The sequence below is a fragment of the Macaca mulatta genome, chromosome 9, assembly GCF_049350105.2.
Source record: "Macaca mulatta isolate MMU2019108-1 chromosome 9, T2T-MMU8v2.0, whole genome shotgun sequence".
In the NCBI taxonomy this organism is placed as follows: Eukaryota; Metazoa; Chordata; class Mammalia; order Primates; family Cercopithecidae; genus Macaca; species Macaca mulatta.
The window spans coordinates 60024501-60046100 of NC_133414.1; the positions used below are offsets into that span (position 1 = coordinate 60024501).

General features: G+C 46.8%; 2 protein-coding genes across 3 annotated transcripts in view; both read left to right on the forward strand.

Moving 5' to 3' along the window:
• The first annotated feature begins 1104 nt into the window (after window positions 1-1104).
• On the forward strand, window positions 1105-3886 carry FAM170B (family with sequence similarity 170 member B). The gene is made up of 2 exons (XM_015147001.3): window positions 1105-1231; window positions 2682-3886. Exons 1-2 carry the CDS (start codon window positions 1120-1122, stop codon window positions 3419-3421), a joined length of 852 nt encoding a protein of 283 aa, XP_015002487.1. The 5' UTR covers window positions 1105-1119; the 3' UTR covers window positions 3422-3886.
• Window positions 3887-16390: 12504 nt separating this feature from the next.
• Window positions 16391-21600, forward strand: part of VSTM4 (V-set and transmembrane domain containing 4) — a 101441-nt gene continuing 96231 nt past the window's right edge. The window contains exon 1 of one of the 2 annotated variants that reach the window (XM_077945299.1): window positions 16391-16482. In XM_077945299.1, coding sequence (XP_077801425.1) covers window positions 16428-16482 — 55 coding nt within the window. In that variant the 5' untranslated portion in view covers window positions 16391-16427. 2 annotated transcript variants of the gene reach the window in all.

The following is a 21600-nucleotide window of genomic DNA, read 5'->3' on the forward strand; positions in this document are numbered from 1 at the left end:
AGGGCTGAGGAGCCTAAACAAAGTCAGTGTGGGGGATTTGAGATACGGGAGAGAAGGAGAGGTTTTCCACATTGGGAAGCAAGGTCATTTGATGTTGGCTGATGACTGTATGTATGTGAGCCTATGTATGGTTAATTAATCTGGCATGAGTTTGTGTGCATGTATGTGTGTGTGGTTAAGTAAATACGTGTGTGAATTTGTATGTGTGAGCATGTTATGTGTCTATGTGAACACATGTACATATGTTTATGTTACTGTGTGTGCCACAAGTATTACAGTGTATATGTCTATCTGAGTGACCACGTATGTGTTTCTTTGTGTGTGAGTGACATAGTTTGGACATGTGTCCACTTCAAATCTCATGTTGAAATTTGATATCCAATGTGAGAGGTGGGCCTAGTGGGAGGTGTTTGGGTCACGGGGACAAATCCCTCATGAAGGGCTCAGTGCCATCCTCGTGGTAACGAGTTCTCAATCTTAGTTCCATCAGAACTGAGTGTTGAAAAGAGTCTGCCACTTTCTCCACTCTCTCTTCCTTCCTCTCTTACCCATGTGATCTAAACAGACCTGCTCCCCTTCCCCATCTGCTGAGAATGGAAGCCTCCTAAGGCCCTCACCAGAAGCAGATGCTGGCACTATGCTTCGTGTACAAGCTGCAGAAACATGAGCCCAACACACTTCTTTCTTTCATAAATCACCCAGCCTCAGGTATCCCTTTGTAAGCCACACAAGTGGACTAAGTCAGCGGTTCCATGCATGCTTAAGTGTGTACAAGTGTCTCTGTGTGTGTGTTTTTATGTGTGTCTAAGTAGTTAAGAGTATGTGTGTTTTGTGTTTGTGCATGTCCATGATAATACACAAGACAGAAAAGGTCCCATGGGGAAATGAGAACATGTTGGGAAGTCTCTCCTGGTATCCAGGCGCAGCCTCTGCCCTTGCCATGGGTCACAGAACAGACCAGTGCCATCGATGAGGTCACACAGTAAAGCTAGGATCTTAGCGACCATGGGGAGCTCAGTGTCCACTCTGGCTGGGGCCAGCTGGAGGGCTTCAGTACAGCCCCAGCCAACTCTCATTGAACAGCTGGAGCACTGAGACCCTGGGCACTCATTTCAAATCATGAAACGCCACTTCACGGACCACAGGGGAGAACAGTCACCCACCGATGGGACCACTCTCAACTTGACCAGCCCTGAGTCCACTGAGGAGAGTGTGGAAGTGTTCTGGCCAGGTAGGTCAAAAGAAAGGCCTGGAAGGTCAGCCAGCTGTGCTCCCTGGGAAGGAAGCCCTGATGGGAAGGGACAGTGCCAGGTCGCCTCCTGATACTGTTATCAAATGGTTGTGTTGACCATAAACGTAGATGTGGAGGGAAAGGAAATTGATATTTATGGCACACTTGGTATGACTGAGGCTGTTGTGAGTATATAAGGTGTTTTCAGGGGATATGAGGATGAAAATGTAAAATATTTATAATTATGTATTTATTTTAATGTGTATTTGAGAAAATAACACGTCAAATTCAGCAGTGAAATAAAAAATTCCTTTATAACAAAATGATGAAAGTTAATCTAGATCATCAATTTGAAGACCACTGGGATGTGTCTGTGGGCAGCATCTAAGTGTCACACCAACTCTGGGGGCCCAATGGCTCCACCACTCATTCAAACTCCGTGCCTCTGTTTCCTACTCTGTTGAATGGAAATCCTAACAATATAATTTCTTAGGGTTGTTTTGAATATTAAAGGAGCTAACACTTGGCAAGCACTTCCATGGCGAGAGGGACACAGTAAGTGTTGAAGGAGATGGTGAGATGGGCCCCTCTGGGGAAGGTGAAGACAGGTGACAAATGTTGAAGAGGACGGTGGGTCTGGGTGGCTTGGCCACATTTAAAAAACATTGTTTTTTAAATGGGCTTTATTGAAGTGTCTTTTATGCACACAGACTCCAGCAATTTTAAATGCACAATTTAAAGAAGTTTGACACATGTACATTTGTGGAACCATCAACACAATCATGATAAAGAAGATTTTCAGAACTCCTAAAAGTCCCCTTGTGCCTTATTATGGTCAGTCTCCCCCTCGACCCATCCCCAGCTCTGGGCAACCACTGAGCTGTTCTCTGTTCCTAAAAATTTGCCTTTTCTAGAATGTCATCTGAATAAAATCATATACTACGTGGCCTCTTTTTTTCTTTTTGTTCACATTCTTTCATGACTACACAGCCTTTTTAATTGGCTTCTTTTATTTAGCATAATGCATTCAGGATTCATCTGTATTGTTGCATGTCTCAGTGGTTCATGGATTTAGCAGGTTGCATCATATGGATGCACCTCAGTCTGCTTACCTATTCCCCAGCGGATGGTCTTTTGCTTGGTGATTAATACATTATTTGATCCTTATCATCATATCCCTAATGTGTATATAACTGTTATTCACCATTTAATGGTCTTTCTCAGTTGAGTCAAGGATTTGGTGATTGCATTCATACATTATTCAATCATTACCGCACCCTATGAGGTAGGTATTATCACCATCTTCATTTTATCAGGATATGGGCAGAGGGGGTGGTGTTGGCCCAAGAGCTCCCAGAGCCTGTACCCTTTCAGAGTCTGCGGCTCCTGAAGGTAGATGTGGCATTGATCCCTTGGGGGGCACTGATGACAATGTCCTTCTGCTTCTCAGGGACTATACAGAGAGAAGGGTCATCCCCACGGCCACGGCCTGCCATTCCCCGGGAGGAGGGCCTCTACTTCTCTGCCAGGGCCCAGGGGATGCTGGTGTGGAGCAGCTCCCCATCCTCAGAGTCCTCCGAGTACCAGTCCTACTCCCAGTACCAGTCGTGCTGCTCCTGCATGTACGACGAGGACAGCGCTGCTCCGCAGAGTGTGTGTGCCTTCTACACGCACGTGCAGACCGTGCAGGGTGTGGCGGTGGCCTGGGAGACCGAGACCGGCTTCGAGCCGGTCAGCCGGAAGCCCCGCATCCATGAAGCCCAGTTCATCAAGAGGCAGAGGCGGAATGGCTCCTCCTTCGAGATGGCTTCCAACACCGATCTGCGCTGGGACCTGGAAGCCTGCAAGAGCAACTGCAGCCCCGAGCCCGAGGACACAGAGCTGCTGGAATGCTGCCTGCAGGAGTTGCGGTCGCCCCCGGACTGGCTGGTCACCACCAACTACGGGCTGCGCTGCGTGGCCTGCTGCCGGGTCTTCCCCTCCCTGGACGTTCTGCTGGAGCACGCCCAGCATGGCATCCGGGAGGGCTTCAGCTGCCAGATCTTTTTTGAGGAGATGCTGGAGAGAAGGCGAGCTCAAGGCCAAGCACATGACCAACAGCTGGAGGAGGAGCAGAGTCCTTCAGACAACAGTGAATGTTCCCGACCCCAGGGTGAGGTGCTCCCAGCACAGCAGCAGGAGAAGCAGTGAGCTGGAGGGGAGATACTCACCCCTGCCCTCACCTCCAGTGCCTGGGACTGCTCCTTCCCCAGCCAGCAGTATCAGAGCCACTAGGGCAGTGAGAGAGGACCAGGATCCGGAGGAAGGAAAGGCATGGGGTGTAGAGCAGCGAGGGCCAGGAGCCTGGAAGGAGCCCCCTTCCTGTTCTGGGCACAGCATCTCCACCAGGGTCCATTTCAAAATCCAAACCCAAACAAGAGGGCTTTGAGTGTTTCTGATGGCGGGCACAACATCTGAAACCCACAAACGCATGGCCAGAGGGATTTCTATTTTTGCCGGTGCATCAGGCAGGTCCACACTTGCTAAGTAGATGTGGGTCACAGGACAGCCAACTGCAAATGACTCTTCAGCCCTATTTTTTTCACTGTTATGAATCTGTCATATGCCCTAGTTCTATGTCTTATGTTATTGGGATTAAACTTGAATAACTCAAAATTGAATGCAGTGAATAATTGAGTGAACATGCTGTCATATTGGACACGTGGGAAGTTGCCATTTCCATAGGTTACAAACTAGCACAAACACCTGGAGACAGGCAGCTTCTCAAGGTAGAGCAGGAGGCTGGGGATGTCCTTCCTACCTATGAGTTCATCTATGTCAACTACACATTTTTAAGAGTTGCCACGAAATTCATCTTCACCCTTCTCCGTGTCTCGGGGGTCTGCATTCATTCAAGAAAAATTAATTGTGGTCCACTGTATGTTTGACATGCTGATGGAAGACATGCTCCAGCCTCTGTTGCTTCCAGTGAGAGACAGTTAGAATGGGCAATTGCAAGGCAAAGGGATGAATGCCATCAAGGAGGTTTGGGGAGCCTAGATGAGGGGCCCCAAGTTCAAGCTGTTTGATCAGGAGAAAGAACTTTCCAAAAAAGATGATGCTCCCAGGGGCTTAAAGGAAAGGCTAGACCAGGGTTCCTCAATCAGCACTGTTGATCCTGCATGCTAATTATTTGTTGCGGGGGCTGTCCTGTCTGCTGCAAGATGTTTACTGGCCTCCCTGGCCTCTACCCATCCGAAGCCAGCAGCATTCCCTGCCCCACAGTTGTGACAATCACAAATGTCTTCAGACATTAACAGATATTCCCTAGGGACAAAATCACCCCAGGTTGAGAACCACTGAGCTAGACAAGAACAAGGCCACGAGGAGAAAAAAACAGACATGATACATTTGGGGAACTGCTAGCCACTTGATCTGGCTGGAATGCTGGGGTTATTTGTCTCTCATATAGTTTATAAAGATGTGCCAGGCACTGAAGTGGACATGGGGAATAAGTGAACAAAGGGAACAAGGCAAACATGGATGCTGCTCCGTGGAGCTTATAGCCTGAAGGCATGCATATAAAATAATTATGAAAGTTTCCATTTCATGACCTAAAGTGTCCTGTGTGGCTGGGCCTTTGCTACTTTCTCCACACCATCTCTTAGCATTCTGTGCCTCACTCACTGTGCTCCAACCACATGGGCCCCTTTCTTTCCTTAAAAGATTCAGGTGTTCGTGCTTCAGGTCCTTTGCCCTTACTGTCTCCCCTAAGTGGAATGCACCCTTGTCTGTCTCTTTTCTGGCTGCCCCCTTGCTCATCTTTGAGGTTGCAGCTTAAATATCTCTTTTTCAGAGGGTCTTTTCCCCATCATGCTGCTGTAGCATATGCCTCATTCTAAGTGTGGATGGTTTTAAGAAGTGACATGGTCAGATTTATGTTTTAAAAATCTCACTCCATGGTGTGTGGGATATAGATTGGGATAGCAGCAAAAGAAGAAAATGAGAAGTGGAGAGATCAATTAGGAGGCTGTTGAGGAAGTCCAGGCCAGGAATGGTGGTGACTTGGACCAGGCTGTCCCAAGCCAAGAGGGAGAAGAGTGGATGCCTTCAAGACTTATTTGGGGAATAGAATCCAAAGGCCTTGGGGAAGGGTGCATGTCAGGGTAGAAGAAAGCGGTTTGTCATGGTGGATTCCCAGGTTCCTAGGAGGAGCAAATGTGGGTGGTTGTGCATTAACTGATATGGGGAAATTTGGAGGGTGATTTCAGTATGAGTGTGTGTGTGAGCGTGTTTGTGTGTGAGCATGCATGTCTGTGTTGGACATGCATATCAGCATGTGTCTGCTTGTAGACATACAGGCATAAGTGATGGGAGGCAAGTGACAGAGGTGAGTTGAGACATAGTCAGTTCTAAATGCTAATGGCACATCTGAGCAGAGATGTTGAGTGGGAAGTTCATGTTATTTAGAAGATAACTCTAGATTGGAAACATAAATGATAAAGTTAACTGCAAATAAATGGTACCATACTGAAAAACCACAACAGTGGATGGATGACACTAACTAGGGTGCAGGGGTAGAGTTAGGGTGTGCCCTGTGAAGTAGGGAGGAATGGAGTGAGAGCATTTCTTAGGAATTTTCTTCAAAGTCAACAAAAATAAGAAAAGATAATTTTCAGGAGGGTAAGCAGTGTCGAATGCTAGGGAGAGTTGGAGTGAGCTGAGGACACAGTATATTTCATTTGACGCATGAGTTTGCTGACAGTTCTGATGAGAGCAGTCTCAGCAGCTGAGAAGGGCAGAGGTCAGACAGGCACTGGTCAGCAGCAGACACAAAATAAACTGCTGGAGGTAAGCATTGGACATCTCTGCAGGCAAGTCTGTTTAGAAAGGAAAGCAACAATGGCTGTAGCTGGACAAAGATGGGGGAGAGAGCAAGTGTATGCCAATGGAAATGATCCAACAGAAAGGAAGAGACAGATAAGGTGGAAAAATGGGGAAATCTAAGGTGAGGAGCCAAACAGGAGAGAAGGGGCTGAGCTGACATGGAGAAACCGACCCTTGAAAAGGGTGGCTCTGAGCTCCTTGTTGCATGCAGATGGGCAGTTAGTCACATAAAGCTTTGGAGTCAAAATTAGGGAACTTGACCATCCACCCTGAAAACTACAAGGAGCCCTGGAGAAATCTGAAGTCGGATTTGCATTTGTGAAGATCACTGTGGCGAAAAGGGTCAAAAGTGGATGAGAGCCAGCATGGTTGGTGACAAAGGGTTCAGCTAAAGTGTCGGTGGCAGGGTGAATTCAGGGGAAATTTAGAAGACTGAACCATAAAGTGTGGCTAGTGTGTGATGAGGATGGTGAAAGGAAGGAATTCGGAATGACCTCTAGGGTTTTTTTCTGGGTGACAAAATGTTGGAGCCATTTGCAGACAATGGAGAAGGAGAAGGTTTGCTTGGGATGCTGGTAAACCCACTTTTGACTAAGCTGAGTTTGAGACAAACATTCAGAAGGGGGCTAGTCATAAGGGTATGGAGCTGAGAAGAGTGGTCGTCCACCTGTGTGTGGTGAGCTGTGGCCATGGTGCTTTGCATGAGCTTCATGTGGGATGCATTCCTTCTGCTGGTGCAAGTGCAGCCGGAAGCCATGAGGTCATCTTAGAAAGGGCATCAGCGGTGGGGATGATATCAGCCTTTTAAAGGTGCAGCAGAGGCCACAAACCTTTTAAATTTGGTGTCAAAGGAGCTTGAGGCTCAGCAGGAAGTAAAAAGAGCCCCAGCTTTATGAAACTCTTCTCGGAAGAGCTATCTGGTATTTGCGGGGGCTTCATAGGCAGGTAGAGTCCAAAGGACACTGCAAGGGAAGGAGAGGCTGCTAAGCCAGAAATAGTGAGTACTAAGGAGGAGAATAGTTTTATCTTAAAAAAATCAGTATGAGAGAGAATTGAAATGAGGCATGATATCTAAGCTCTGAAATTTCAGAATTTAAGAAACAAGTGTTTTTAAGTGCTAAATTCTGTATTCTAAGGGCAAAGCATCCTTTTAAACTCTTTATGAATATTAAATCATGTAGTGCTCTCCACAGTCCAATGAGGTGGATCCTATTATTGTCCGTGTTTTGTTGGTGAGTAAGCAAAGACCCTACAAAGGTCATATGGCTGGTGTACACCAGCCTGGCTCCAAGCCTATGTTCTAATCATCACACAGAGATGCAAACTTCAGTGTAAGGACAGATGCAAGGTATTTAGGAAAGCAAATATGTCAACTGCACAGGCTGCATTTTCTTTAGATTAAGTAGCAGCAGCTGCAGATCAAGGGAAACATGATGAGTGTTCAGGAGAAATGAAATATGACAGCAACTTCGGGTAAGCAAACTATTAATGTAAAGGGTAACTTCAGCTGACATGGATGGGGAAGAAGAGAATAACATTATTCTTAAGGTAGTGACTTGTTCTTAAATTATAACTGAAACTCAACTGAGTTAAATGTTCATTTGTGGTTTAGACACATAATTTTGCAGATACCTGGGACTTCACTGACAAGAGTAAGGGAAATCTTTCCAGAGGTGTCAGGAGATCTCAAACTTTTTAAATTATGAACCATTTTAAACCCTTTATTTTCCCAAACCATAGAAGATGGAGCTCATGTTATAAAACCTACATAAACCTCATAACAAAGCCTGAAAAAGATGGCACTAAAAAGGCAGGCAATATGTTGATCTCACTTATTAACACAAAATAATAACTAATCTAATTTAACAGACTACAAAAACAGTAATTCACCATGACTGGCCTGGTGTGGTGGGCTCATGCCTGTAATCCCAGCACTTTGGGAGGCCAAGGCAGGTGGATCGCTTGAGCCTAGCAGTTTGAGACAAGCCTGGGCAAAATGGCAAAATCCCATCTCTACAAAAACCAAAAAATACAAAAATTAGCTAGGCATGGTGGTGCGCATCTGTAGTCCCAGCTACTTAGGATGAGGTGGAAGACGACTTGAGCCTTGGAGATTGAGGCTACAGTGAGCCATGATTGTGCCACTGCACAATCATAGTCAAAACTATAGTCAAAGAGTTTTATAGTCAAAACTGTAAAACTCTTAGAGAAAACATGGGTGTAAATTCTGAGAATTGAAAACATACGTCCACATAAAAATTTGTACATGAATATTCACAGCAACATTATTCATAATACACCTAATTAACCTAATACAGAAAGTAAAAACAACTTACATGTTTTTCAAATGATGAAAGAATAAACAAAATATAGTATATCCATACAATGGAATATAATTCAGCCATAAAATGAAGAACTGATCCCGTGTTATATACAGATGAACCTTGAAAACCTATGAAGTGAAAGAAGCCAGACACGAAACGCAACATAACATATAATTCTATGCCAATGAAATATTCAAATAGGCAAATTTATAGAGACAAAAAGCAGATTAGTGGTTGCCAGGGATTCAGGAGAAGGGGAGGAACGGGAGTGACTGCTAACAGGTATGGGATTTCTTCTTAGGGTGATGAAAACATTCTGGAATTAGTGGCAATGGTTACACAACTTTGTGAATATGCCATAAACCAGTGAATTGTAGTATGTGAATTGCATCTCAATTTAAAAGACATATAATAACTATAACAACCATTCCTGTAATAAGTTCCTTAGAAACTAAGAATAAGATTTTTTTCAGATAATATAGAATATCTCAAGGGATATCTTGAGCAAAATATCTACATGTACTTCCATTAAAATCAGATAAAAAATGTCATGTATTACAATTTTTATTTGACATTGTTCTGGAAGTTACAACCAATGCATAAGATATGAAACAAAATGTTATATACAGTAGACAGAAAATAATTTTCAGAAAAAGACAATACACTTCGAAAGTACAAATGAATTAACTAAAATTATTGAAAAGATAATCAAAGGATCGATATATAAGATGGAGTTCAAGAACTTCCTTTTATATTAGACATGACTAATTAGGAAATAACGTGGAAAATATTCCATCCACTAGATAAACAGCTATTAATGGAAAGGAAATATTGCAAGAGTGATGAAATGTCTAAGTGATTATTTCTAGTTGGTAATTGTTGATACATTTTATTTCTTCTGTAGTTTTTATTATTTTGTATTTTCTATATTGATCAAGTACAGCTTTTAGAATAAAAAGGCAATAAAACATTTAATCAAGCATTACTTTGTGTGCACCTATACTCTTAGCTACTGGGGAGGCTGAGGTGGGAGGATGGCCAGTACCAAAGCGGTAGAGGCTGTAGTGAGCTATGATTGCAACACTGCACTCCAGCCTGGGTGACAGAGCAAGACCCTCTCTCTAAAAAACAAACAAACAAAATATTACCTTAGTAAGAAGTGACTTTGGGGACTTCCTCAGTTCACACTTGTAGTCTGCAAGACATATTGTGAGAACCCCAGCTCTTGACTTCTTAATCCTTAGTTCTTCAGAATTAAATTAGCTTTAATTGTAAGAGCACTTTATAATAAATGATAGCCCAGCCAACTCAAGGCAATTAAATTACATCGTTCTTTTTGAGATGTGTCCTCATTGTTTACCAAGGTTGAAAGCCATGAGAGGAAGATCTTGAGAGAGAACCAGGGTGGGAACTCAGTTGAGAGAGGGTAAAGATAATGAGTCTGGGGACGGGAATAAGACGGCATCAACAGGACCATACAGGAAGAAGTGGAAGCTGAAGTACAATGAAGGAAAGATGAAAGGCAGATAGAGGTGGGAAGAGAGAAGTGGCAGATGTTAAGAATAACATGTAATGCTTTGACCTGAAATGTGACATCACAATGGGGTCCTGGAAGGGGGATTGTGGGGAAAAATGAGGGTTATGTCAAAGATGGTGGAGTCCTGACAGACTTTTCATGACAGTTTCTGTGGTGCTCAGTAATAGGTTAAATTGTGTCCTCCCAAAATTTGTATGTTGAGGGCTGGGCATGGTGGCTCAAGCCTATAATCCCAGCACTTTGGGAGGCTGAGGTGGGCAGATCACTTGAGGTCAGGAGTTCGAGACTAGCCCGGCCAACATGTTGAAACCCCATCTCTACTAAAAATACAAAAATTAGCTGGGCATGGTGGTGGGTGCCTGTAGTCCCAGCTACTCAGGAGGCTGAGGTGGGAGAATCACTTGAACCTGGGAGGCGGAGTTTTCTGTGAGTTGAGATCGCACCACTGCACTCCAGCCTGGGCAGCTGAGTGAGACTCTGTCTCAAAAAAAAAAAAAAAAAAAAAAAAAGAAAAGAAAAGAAAAAATTCATATGTTGAATCCTAATCTCTGGCACCTCAAAATGTGACTGTATTTGGAGTTAAGGCTTTTAAAGAGGTAAATTCATATCAGGGGGCCTAAACCAATATGACCAGAGTCTTTATAAGAAGAGGAGATTAGGACCCAGGCACATATAGAGGGAAGACTGCATGAAGACACAGGGAAGAAGACGGCATCTGCAAGTGGAAAAAAGAGACTCAGAAGAAACCAACCCAGTGAGGCCTTGATCTCTGACTGTGTCGCAAAACTGTGAGACAATACATTTTTTATAGTTTAAGCCACCTGGCCTGTGGATTATGGCAACCTGAAAAACTGAATATAGATTCTGAAGAGCAGGAGACAGAGACAGGAAGACAGCAGCCACAAAGGCTCAGGAAGGTCCATGTTCCAGGTAAGGGAGCCTTCCCAGGCGGGGTCCTTAGGGGCACAAGCACATGGTGAGCAGTCTGTCCACATTTGTTGATGTAAATGCTGGTAACAGCATAAATGCATATGGGAGCAAGCAACTAACTTTTGGCAAACACAGGGTGGTCTCTGGCCTGAGCACAGAGGGTGATGTGGGCCCCTGTCAGAGGGTTTTGCAGAAGGAGTCAGGTGTGTGGGCATGTGGTGCTACTTTCAGCCTCAAATGCTTCCCTCCCTGTGACCAGGTCTGACCAGAAGGTCCCACAGAAAAATGAGCCGGGTACAGGGACAAAGGGGATGTGCTGAGCTGTAGAAAAGACAGAGTAAGGAGATTCATGAAAATGTCGGGTCTACAGCTCACAGCCTGTGTACCAGGAGCCAGAGCCCATGTGTGCACGTGTGTGTGTACATTTGTGTGTGTGTGTGTGTGGGGGGGTGTTACCTGCCGCTCTGCACTGGGCCATGCTGACACCTAGACTGGGCCAAGCACAAGGATCCTGTGAAGAGGCTCACAAATGGCTCCTGACTCCTGATGATTTATGTACCGTCTGCTGCTGGACTTGCTGCAGCCCTTCCAAGCACACCCTCAAGGACTACTGAGCCGGGGTGCCATCAGTCTTGGGAAAAGAGAGTGAGAATTTCCTAAAGCAATGTTTGGCAAACTTGACTACTATTATTTTGAAAGGCCAAGAAACATTCCTATGGAGCCTGCCTTGACTTCAGTTATTGATGTGGAAATAAAGCAGCACAAACACAAACAGCTAAGCTTATAGTTACTTTACAAGTGCAAAACAAAAACCAAATGTGTAAATTAAACACAATTACAAACGGCAATAAAACTCAAACTAACAACATTAGTTTAATGTGACTATGGGTATTTGTGAAACCAGTTTGCCTCTTCTGTGAATATGGAACTGAATGCCATTCAGATTCTCCTGTGGGGTGATGGGCTCTCACGCCAAGTGCTGGGAAGTGAGTCAGAGCCTCACAGCAGTCGCATGCTGATAGAGCTTGATGCCTTTACTTCCATGGACATCAAACTGCCACCTGTGTCAGACTAGCTCATCCTAGACTTCGGTTACAATCCATTGCTTCTGTAACACTTTTAGTCTAGACTTGCTCCAAGCTGGGAATCTTTGTGTCTCTGTAGAGGACTTACAGAGGTCTTATTCCCTTGTTTCTAAGTTATTAAGAATGCAGAATGGGAATTTCCCGAAGCCTAAGTCTTCTGCTTGGATTCATAAAACATCAGAACTGTATTTACTGTAACATCTTTGACATGGGGAGGAAGCACTTTAAAATTAATAGTACCTTACAACAGATGAAATAATGTAATATGTATGATATTGATCAATAATTGATATCAATGTATGATATTGATCAATTATTGATATTGATCAATAATTATATGATGCTTATGAGCAGCATACATGTAAAAACATTGAGATATCTAAAAAGCTTTTACTTTTAGGTTTTACTTTGAAAAAAAATGAAAACTTACAGACGTTGCGAGAATAGTACAATGAATTCCATATGCTCTTTATCTAGATCTACCGACTCTTCCCATTTGCCTCTTTCTCCCTGTGTCTCTGTCTCTCTTTCCATATATATATTATACAATACATATTATAGATAAACTTATTGTTACTTTTGCTGAACCATTTAAGAGTAATTTACATTCTATTAACACCAGACACTTCAGTGTGGATCACCTAAGAACAAGTGTAAAGGCATTCTCTTTCATAATCATGCCAGGAAATGTATTGTATGTAGTATACAATATAGTCCATTTGCCAGTCAAACCAATAATGTCCTTTTTAGCATTTTTTTCCTGATCTCACATCAAGGATCTAGGATCATACATTTCATTTAGTTGGTAAGTCTTTTTAACCTCTTTTACTCTGAACAGTTCTTCAGCCTGTTTTTCGCTCATTGAATGTTCAATGAAAGTAGAAGGCATGGACTGAGATTTTAATCTTGTATATCAGTGGTCAGTTCTAAGATGTTTTCCTTGTGGTCAATTTTATAGACATCTGTTCAGTTCCTAGTCTCTCCCTCATTCCAATCCCCTCCTTCTGGAACCTTCTAGGAAACTGGGGCCATGTCTTTCCGTTTCCTGGGAACTCATCCAGGTTGCTGAATCCAGCCAGCCTGCAGAGCCCTTGGCATCAGCTCACAATCACCTCCATCTATTGGGGTCACCAATGAGGTTGTTTAGAAGCTGTTTCTATCTAGACATCCTGTCAGGCCTGTAGCTTCACATTTCCGTACACTTCGGGAAAAACACTGCATTCCATATCCATACTCCTTCCCCAGTTGTGCCGGGGGGAAGACAGTGCTGCAGGTTTCATGTAAACTCTGCCCCAGGGGCTTTAGGCCTATGTTTCTGATTGGATGGGTGCACTGTCTGTAACCACGATTTTTCCTCTTTCTTATCCTTTCCCTGCTCTCTCAGTCACATCTGAAAACCTCTTTTGTCTAGAGTGAACTCTCTTTCAGTGGCAATTCAAGCATGTAGCTGACTGCTTTTAGCTGTAAAATGCTTGTGGAAGGAGCAAATATTCAAAATTACTTTTAGAAATCTAGACTGAAAACGTAACACATGGAAATCTGCTAAACACCTTAGAAGAGGGGGGTTTGCTTTTGCTTGGTGTTCTTAGTTTAGGGATATATTTGCTCTATATAAGGTCCATTACAAAACCATGCCGTATTCTTCCATCTCTGACCCAGGTTCTAACAATTGGATAATGAAAGAGGAAAAGCCCCAGCCTGCCAGTTGATAGCAGAACGCACTTGTTTGAGAAAATCTGGATTTCTAAGATTCTTTCAGTGGCAATTGGTAGAATCCAGGATTAGTTGAGTAGGCTTTCCACATAGCTTAGTGTCCACAGGAATCTGGATCAACTTTAGAATTGTTTGAACGCCCGCCTTTTTACGAGGTAAATAAAAAATATAATTGGATTGTATTATTCTTCCGATTCAGTACAAAGTAAGACCTGATAGAGCCAAGGTATGGACAAAGAAGTCTGTGGAGGATTTTCAAATGGTCCTAAGCTTGTGAATGAGTGAGCAGGCAGCAGAGCTAAGAAAACTATCTGGAAGGCCTTTGCCAATGTAGTCCAGAACAGCTGAAAGGCCAAGTCTTATCCGGGTCACTGACTCTGTCTCCCATGAGGGCTGAGTATATTCCTTTGTTCCTGTGTTCATGCAGCAAAGGTTTTACCAGGATGATCAGTTAAATTATATGGGAAGCTAAAAAGTACCAGCAGCGCACACAGCTGTAAAATCAGCACAATGTTACCTGTAGCAGAAGTGCAAGAAAAGCACTTTCTAGCCTCAAATCTCTGGCACAACCCAGTTTTGGCAAAGACGAAGCAAGTCAAGGGTGGCAGGTTGAATTTCTTCTTCGTTTTGCAATGAGAGTTGGATATTTAGCAATATACAATGACCAAAGCAGGCGTTGCCTCCTCCAAGGGTGGCCTACACATCTAACAGGTCCCTTCTGCTTTCCACCAACTGGGAGAGTAAATTGAGACTGGCAGGTTGAGGTGGGAGGTTACCAAGGACACCACATGACCCTGCCACTTCTCTAGCTGCTCTTAGTACAGCCATGTCAAGATGCCATTTTACATGTGTCACTTTCCCTTGACAAATGAAATTCCGAGAGGTTATGCTGCTCCAGACCCAAGGCTGTTGCCCAGCCAGAGCGGGTCACAGGTCCACTTTCAGAACCAGTGCTCCTCTTCAGACATCCTTCCTCAGTCTGCCAAGCACTGCCCCAGGCTCCAGGACTGAGTCAACAGTCTGCAGTCAGAGTCCAAGTTCCCATTTCAGACATTTGGTGCCCCACAGAACCTTGTATGGATCCCTGGTCTTCTCTGAGCCTGAATTTACTAATTTGTAAAATGAGGCCTAGGACATCATGTGGTGGGACGTGAGGCTTGTTTGCTCATGCATGCAAATTGGTTTCCAAACTCCGGTCTGGAAGCCTCATAGGAATGTTTGCATTCCTGGGCTGTAGGAGTCCGTCTGACCCCAGTTCTAGTCCTCACTTCTTGTCCTTGGCATCACAGCCAAGGACCTTTGTTGCCAACTCACTATCAGGTCCTCAGGCCCTTCCACCAACCCAAATGATAGATGGGGCTGCTTTCTCCAGCCTGGCTGCCTTGATGGTCAGTTCAGTCGCTGCAGGGCCTGGTCCACAGATGAGTCTCCCAGATGGAAGATCCCATAGGGCCCAGAAACCTCTGGAAGTGCCTGGGGTTCAGAGATGTCACAGAGCCTTTGCACCCACTGGCCTGGGGTTCCTGAAGGGGATGGTCCGTTTGGGGAATGCCCTAGGGCTCACACTAGTGGGCTGCACACTCTTTCCATGCCACCCACACCTCCTCATTCCCTTAGAAGGAAGGAGATGAGGGCCCTGTCTCCTCCTCTTCCTCCAGGGACCCACTCCCAACCAGGGCCCACCTGCTAGCTGCTGCTACCCCTTACTGGAACTCTACAAAGACCTCTCCTGATAGACACACGCAGAATAGACCTAACATGCACTTTTCTTGCTTGGAGATGGGATAGGCTCAGACCCTAAGTTTAGAACAGTGCCAAAGAGACCAGGCATTGGCTCAGAGTGACGGGGCTCGGTGGCCGTGTGACCTGACCTGGGTCTCCTTCATGTGGCTGCTTCTGCTTCCTTATCTATAGTAACAATAGCAGTGGTCACTGACATTCGTGAATCGGGTGCTGGGGCAATGCCTTAATGGGAATGGTTTCACTTGGTCTTCCTAAACACCCCACGAGGGGTGGGCCCATTTCCCTATTGTACAGGTGCAGGAAACTGAGGCACATGGAGATTACGGAACTGTCCCAGGGCCTGACTGTGGCTGGGTTCAGCAGCATCGGGAAAATCACTTTAGCCCAGGTCTGGCTGAGGGCACCGTAAATAGGCACTTCTGTTAACAGTTTCCACATATTATGGGATGGTCTGTGTGGACCCTCTCAGTTTTCCAAGGGTCAACACCTCGGACCCCGCCCTCCATTTCAGGGCAGCAGAAGGGGCTTCTCCCCACTCAGCGTCTCCTTGGCTCCGAAGGGTCCTGTGGAGTGAGCGCTGGAGGCCCAGGGCCAGCGGGTGAGTCTCAGGCCAGAGGTTCCCTAGACGCGCCCCCATCCCCTGGCTCCCAGATCCCGCCTTCCCTTAGGAATAACTGCATCTGTGGGCAGGGGACCGCCGGTTGCCTTGCAGCAGTGTGTTCTCCGAGTCACCAGCGATCACCTTGCAGAACCTCAGTGTTCTCATCTGGGAAATGGGGCTGGTGAAAGGAGACGCCACAGATACTGGAGCTAACCGATCGCGCGGCTGCTCCCGCGCCCGGTGCGGGCCTCGGGACCCAGCAGCCCCGGCCCTGCGTGGCAGGCGGCCCAAGGGGCGGGCCGGGGGCGGGCGCGGGCGCGGGCGCCGGGCGGGCTGGCGGCGGCCGGGCCAGGCGGCGGCGCTCTCCCGCGTCACAGCGCCGGGCGGCGGCGGGGAGATGCGGCTGCTGGCACTGGCGGCGGCCGCGCTGCTGGCGCGGGCTCCGGCCCCGGGTAAGCGCAGCGGGGCCAGGCGGGCGCGGGGAGGGTGGGGGCCGGGTGGCCGCGCCTGGGAGGCCGGGGCTCCAGGCCTGGTGGGGAGGCCCCTCCGGGCGTGGGCGGGGGGCTGCGCTGTCACTGTAGCCGGCGCGCTCCGGTGGGCTCGCCGCGGTCTGGCGGGCGCGGCGGCGCCTCCCCAAGGTTCAGAGGACGCCTCCCGGGAGCGCGGTCCCCGTCCCGACCTCGCCTGGGGCTGGGCACTCTCGCAGCAGCCGCGATCTTCCCAGCGGCAGGCCCCGAGGGGAGATGCAGCAGGAGCGCAGCCGAAGTTGGTCGTTCGCTTTCCTTTTTTCCACGGCAGTCAGGACACATAACTCTTGGCAGGTTCCTCGGAGCAGCAACTTCCCTTTCACTCTCTTTGGAGAGTTACTCCGAAGACAAGTCAGGAGCGGCTGGATCTGCCTTGGCCAGGAGGTGGGGAACGGGGACTTGCTCATGGGCCTTTTGAAGTGACCAGGCCTGATGAGAGGGGCATCCACGGCTGGATGCAGCGACGCCTCTCCCACCAGCACCTTTCTTTGAGGACAACTTCTTGGTCCACACTAGTGGCTTTCTTTCGGGTTTTACTGCTGCCACTTGTAAGTGGCTTAAGAATTTTCCCTCTTTTTTCCCCAGAGCCCTGTCCGGCTGCCTCAGGACAGTACGGGCCGTACTGGCTGGAATAATAGTAATAATACAGGTATCGATGGTCACTTTTCCTGGGTGCCTATCTGGGCCTATCTCATTTAATCACAACAGCACTTCCAAGTAATCATGACTACAACACGTTTATATATCCAAGTATTAAAACAAAAACAAAAACAAAACCATGAACTTGATTAATCTCACCAGTAACCTCTGAAAAAGATGCTATTATTATCCCCATTTTATAGATGAGGAAACTGAGGCTCAGGCCCATGAACGGACTTGCCTTAAGTCACTAGGCTTATAAGTGGTGGAGCTGGGATTTGAACCCAGGAAGCCTGGCTCTGGGCTCTGTTGATAACCACTAAACTGTGTTGCCATTGTTTTGAAAATTAGGAAACTGATTCTCAGAAGTAAGTTTCCAAGAGTGATCTGGGTACGAAGTGGTAGAGCTGGCATTTGAGCCAGCATTAATCCATAGATCCCAGTCTGAGGAGGAGGCACTTGGTTAACAGTGGGAAGAAATCCATCCACTGTCCCCCAGCTATAAAGTACAGCCAGGCTCCCAGTAAACCTGAAATCCTTGCTGCGGGAAATGTACTTTTTCCCGGTTGTCACTGTCTTGGCTGGAAAAATGAGAAGTTTGCCTTGGATCGTGGGCAGGGCCAGTTCTCGTGGTCTCTGTGGGGTAGCCAGCAGCCAGTGGTCCTTCCCTTCCCAGGCTCCATGACCACCTTCCTAATTGCAGGAGCTGTCAGAGTGGATGTCCCAGAGCTTGGCTTCTGCTGGGGATCAAGGGCATTCTCATGTTTCCAGGGGCCCTTGGGAGCCTTGAGAGCTGGAATTCAGGATCCTTTAGAGTCTGCCCTGGCTGTGCCCAGGGTCAGCCCTAAGGAATGAAAAGAGCTCCTGCTTGTGGGACACTCACTGTGTGCCACCCACTCTTCTAAGTGCTTCATTCATGACTCCTCACCACGATCCTGCTGGGAGGGGCTGGCAGACCCATTTTATGCATAAGTACAGCTTCTTAACTGCTGCACTTTTCTAACTCTCTATTTTGGGACTGAGCAGGACCCTAGTGGTCACCTGGTCCCATGTCTCATTTTACAGGAAAGTAAACTGACAGACAATACATTTACTATAGCAAATCTGTAGGCTTGAGTGCTGGCTGAGCTGTCTTTGAAGCAAGATGGCCTAGGTTCGAATTCCAGCTCTGCCACTTACCATGTGAGCTTGAACAAGGGCTTAGCCTCTCTGTATGTCAGTCCTCTTGTCTATAAAATGGGAATAAACAGAGTATCAGGATAAATTGAGAAAATACATATAAAGGGCATCGAGTTTGTACCCAGCAGGTATTAGCCTCTATCATTGAGCAAGGTGCTGCTTTTATCCTGGATGGACCTATTTTCAGGTGATAGGCTAATGTGAGTGAGTAAGTCTTCATGGGATAGGTCTGGTATCACCTCTGCTTAGTGCTCAGTAAATACTGGCTCCTGGTGCCAAAGACTGTTAAGTAATACAATTGTATTTCTTTCAGAGATTTAGCTGTATGAATTCAGACTATCCTTTTAATAAGAAAGCTCACTGTTGCTGATCAGTACTGACAGTTTGCATTCCTTATAAACTTAGAGGCTCTGGTCTCCCTGAAGTGAGTGGGGGCAGTTTCTTCAGGCAGAGAGGAAGTGGGAGGCACAGAGCCACCAACACATCCCTCACCTGCTCAGAACCAAGGAACTGTGCCCACCTCTGCATCCCAGATGAGGCTGGTGCCTTGTTGTGTTAGCTGTCCTTGCTCCCCTGCACCTGGAAGTGGCCATCTCCCACTTCACAATGAGCAGGTTGTCCTATTCAGCTACAAGGGTGTCCTAGGCTGTTTTCAGAGTTGTGTTAGTCCTTTTCATGACATTATTCAAATATAAACAAGGGAGTTAGACACCTTAACTTTTATCCACAGGAATTTGAGATTCATCTACAAACATAACCAGCTACATCGCTTGTGGGATCCAGTGTCAAATGAAAATGTGAGGCTCCTTGTTAAAATGTATTAAAATTTCAAGATAGTAACAGCAGAGATTAAACCATGCTGGGGGAGTGAGGCCTTCCAAGCATGGGGTACTGTGTGCCTGCAGGTCATGGGCCCATGAAGCCCACTGTACTCGCAGGACAGTGTGCATGCCACTTTCTATTGCTCCCACCTACCCAGTCTCAAGGCATGCAAATTCTATCTGTATTTTAAAGGTGCTTTTGCATTGGCACCTATGCTTACTGTGAAAGGCATTATTTTCCCATTTTTCAGACGAGGAAACTGAAACTCCAGGAGGCTCACACCTAACAGAATCAGGTTTCCAGCCTGGCTCTGTCAGATGCCAGCCTCTGGCTCTCTACCCAGCCCTTGGCTCTCTACCGAGCCCCACCAAGCTGCTGCTTCTGTGTCTCATCGTTTCAGCTACCTGAGAAGGCCTGGACCATGAACATCCCAGTGCTCAGCGCATGTGGTGCCCAGGACTACCAAGTCCCAGAGCATGTGCTTATTGGAGACATGGGATTCGCTGCAGCAGGAATCCTGTCCCTCTGTTTGTAACAGTCTCTTCCCTATCAGTTTTGTTATATTCCTCCTTTAAAAAGTGGCCTTGGGGAACCTGATTGGGGTAGGGAATACCTTCTGAGGACCATGTGTTGGCAAGGGTGTCTGTCAGGCCACAGTCGGGTACAGTTCACCAGGATGAACTGACCTTTCCATTTCTAGCCTGTACGGGGTCCCTCCTGCCTCACGACCTTTGCAGAGGTGGGGCTCCCTCCTTGGAAGATCGCTCCTTGTTGCTGCCTTGAACTTTATTTTATTAGTTTCTACTGAGTCTTCAGCTCAAGCTCACATCCCCAGAGTCCCTTCCCCTGACTCCGAAGTCTAGATCAGGATTTTGCCATGATTTTCTTAAACCCTGCACTTTTCTCTGTGGCACGTGACACTGTAGTTATATTTTCCCATGTCTTTTCCCCAATGAGTGACTGCCTTACCCACTGGACTCTCCACTGCACAAGGTCAGGAATGTTGTCTTCTTCTTTACAACATGCCTGCTGCATGAGGCTTAAGCTGGAGGAAGCAGGAACTGTAAGTAGAGAGGTACAATGGGGAGGGGGACGATGGGTCTACCTCCCACCTCAATTCTCCACAACACAGGGTCACAAAACAAGAAGTTAATTTCTTCTTTGGGCCAGAGTGACTTTGGCAATCTTTCCTAGGCCAGGAGAGGGAGGATCTGCCCTGCCTGGCTGCTCCTTCATCTACCTGGTGGAGAAGGGGGCGAGTGACACCATCGGATCCTGCCCCTCTGACATGCCAGGCATGCATGGACTGTCATTGAGACTGAGATCCAGAGGGAAGAGCCTGGGCTCCTGGGGGCCCTGCACCCTTTCTCCTGCCTCTGGACACTGGTGCACCTACTTCCCCTCGTCCTGTCCTCTGATTGCCATTGGTGTTCCCTCTGCTGAGCCCTATGGTCCTGATGACTGTAGGGGGAGATAACGGACTACCTCTCTCTTAGTATTGAAATGAACACCCAACTGGCTCACATTTGCCAGCCCCTGGGTGCCCTAACTGCATTCACTCTCCTCCCTCCTGCCTTGCCCCATCTCACAGTTGCCTGGATACATGTGCCACCTTTGCTGGGTTTAAGGCAGCCACGTCCAGGGCTGGGAAGGAGAAGAATGTTACTTAAGGCACCCAGCTTTGCTGAGAAGGCTTATCACAGGCACAGGGACCCCACAACCTGAACAGCTTGTGTCCTCCAGAAAAGCTTTCAGACTTGGCGGGGGCCTGTGGCCATCAGAGTTCTAACCACACCACCCACCTCCTGGCGCTGAAGGTGGCAGGTAGAGTGCTGGAATGAAGCTTGCTGTGAACAGGGCTGGATTAGTGTGCTTAGACTGTCATAACAAAGTACCATAGGCTGGGGTACTTACACAACAGAAATGTCACATTTTGGAGTCTGGAAATCTGATCAAGGTGCTGGCAGGGTTGGTTTCTCCTGAGGCCTCTCTCCTTGGCTTGCGGATGCCACCTTCTCCCTGTGTCTTCACATGGTCTTCCCTCTGTGTGTCTGTGTTCTCATCTCCTCTTCTTATAAAGACCATTGATACTAGATTAGGGCCCAGCTTAATGAGTTTATTTTAATTTCATTACTCCTTTAAAGACCCTATCTGCAAATACAGTGCCATTCTTAGGTCCTGGGGCTAAGGCTTCAACATATGAATTTTGGGAGGACACAATTCACCCCTAACAAAGGTCTTTGCACTTTGGTGGAAGAAACAGATGCTTGTGCCATTTGTAAGAGAATATGGGGCAAAATGAAGGCAGGGAGGTGCACCAATAGAAAAAGAGGGTTCATCCTGGGAGGCTAGAGCATAGTCCTTTCCCTTTCCTGGGAGCCCCTGACCCTGTCCTGAGCCACA

Bases quoted from the DNA above. Each gene is read 5' to 3' on its own strand.
- FAM170B (XM_015147001.3), top strand. From the start codon at position 1,120: ATGAAACGCCACTTCACGGACCACAGGGGAGAACAGTCACCCACCGAT. The intron at 1,232-2,681 runs GTAGGTCAAAAG...TCTGCTTCTCAG, and splicing joins TGTGGAAGTGTTCTGGCCAG to GGACTATACAGAGAGAAGGG.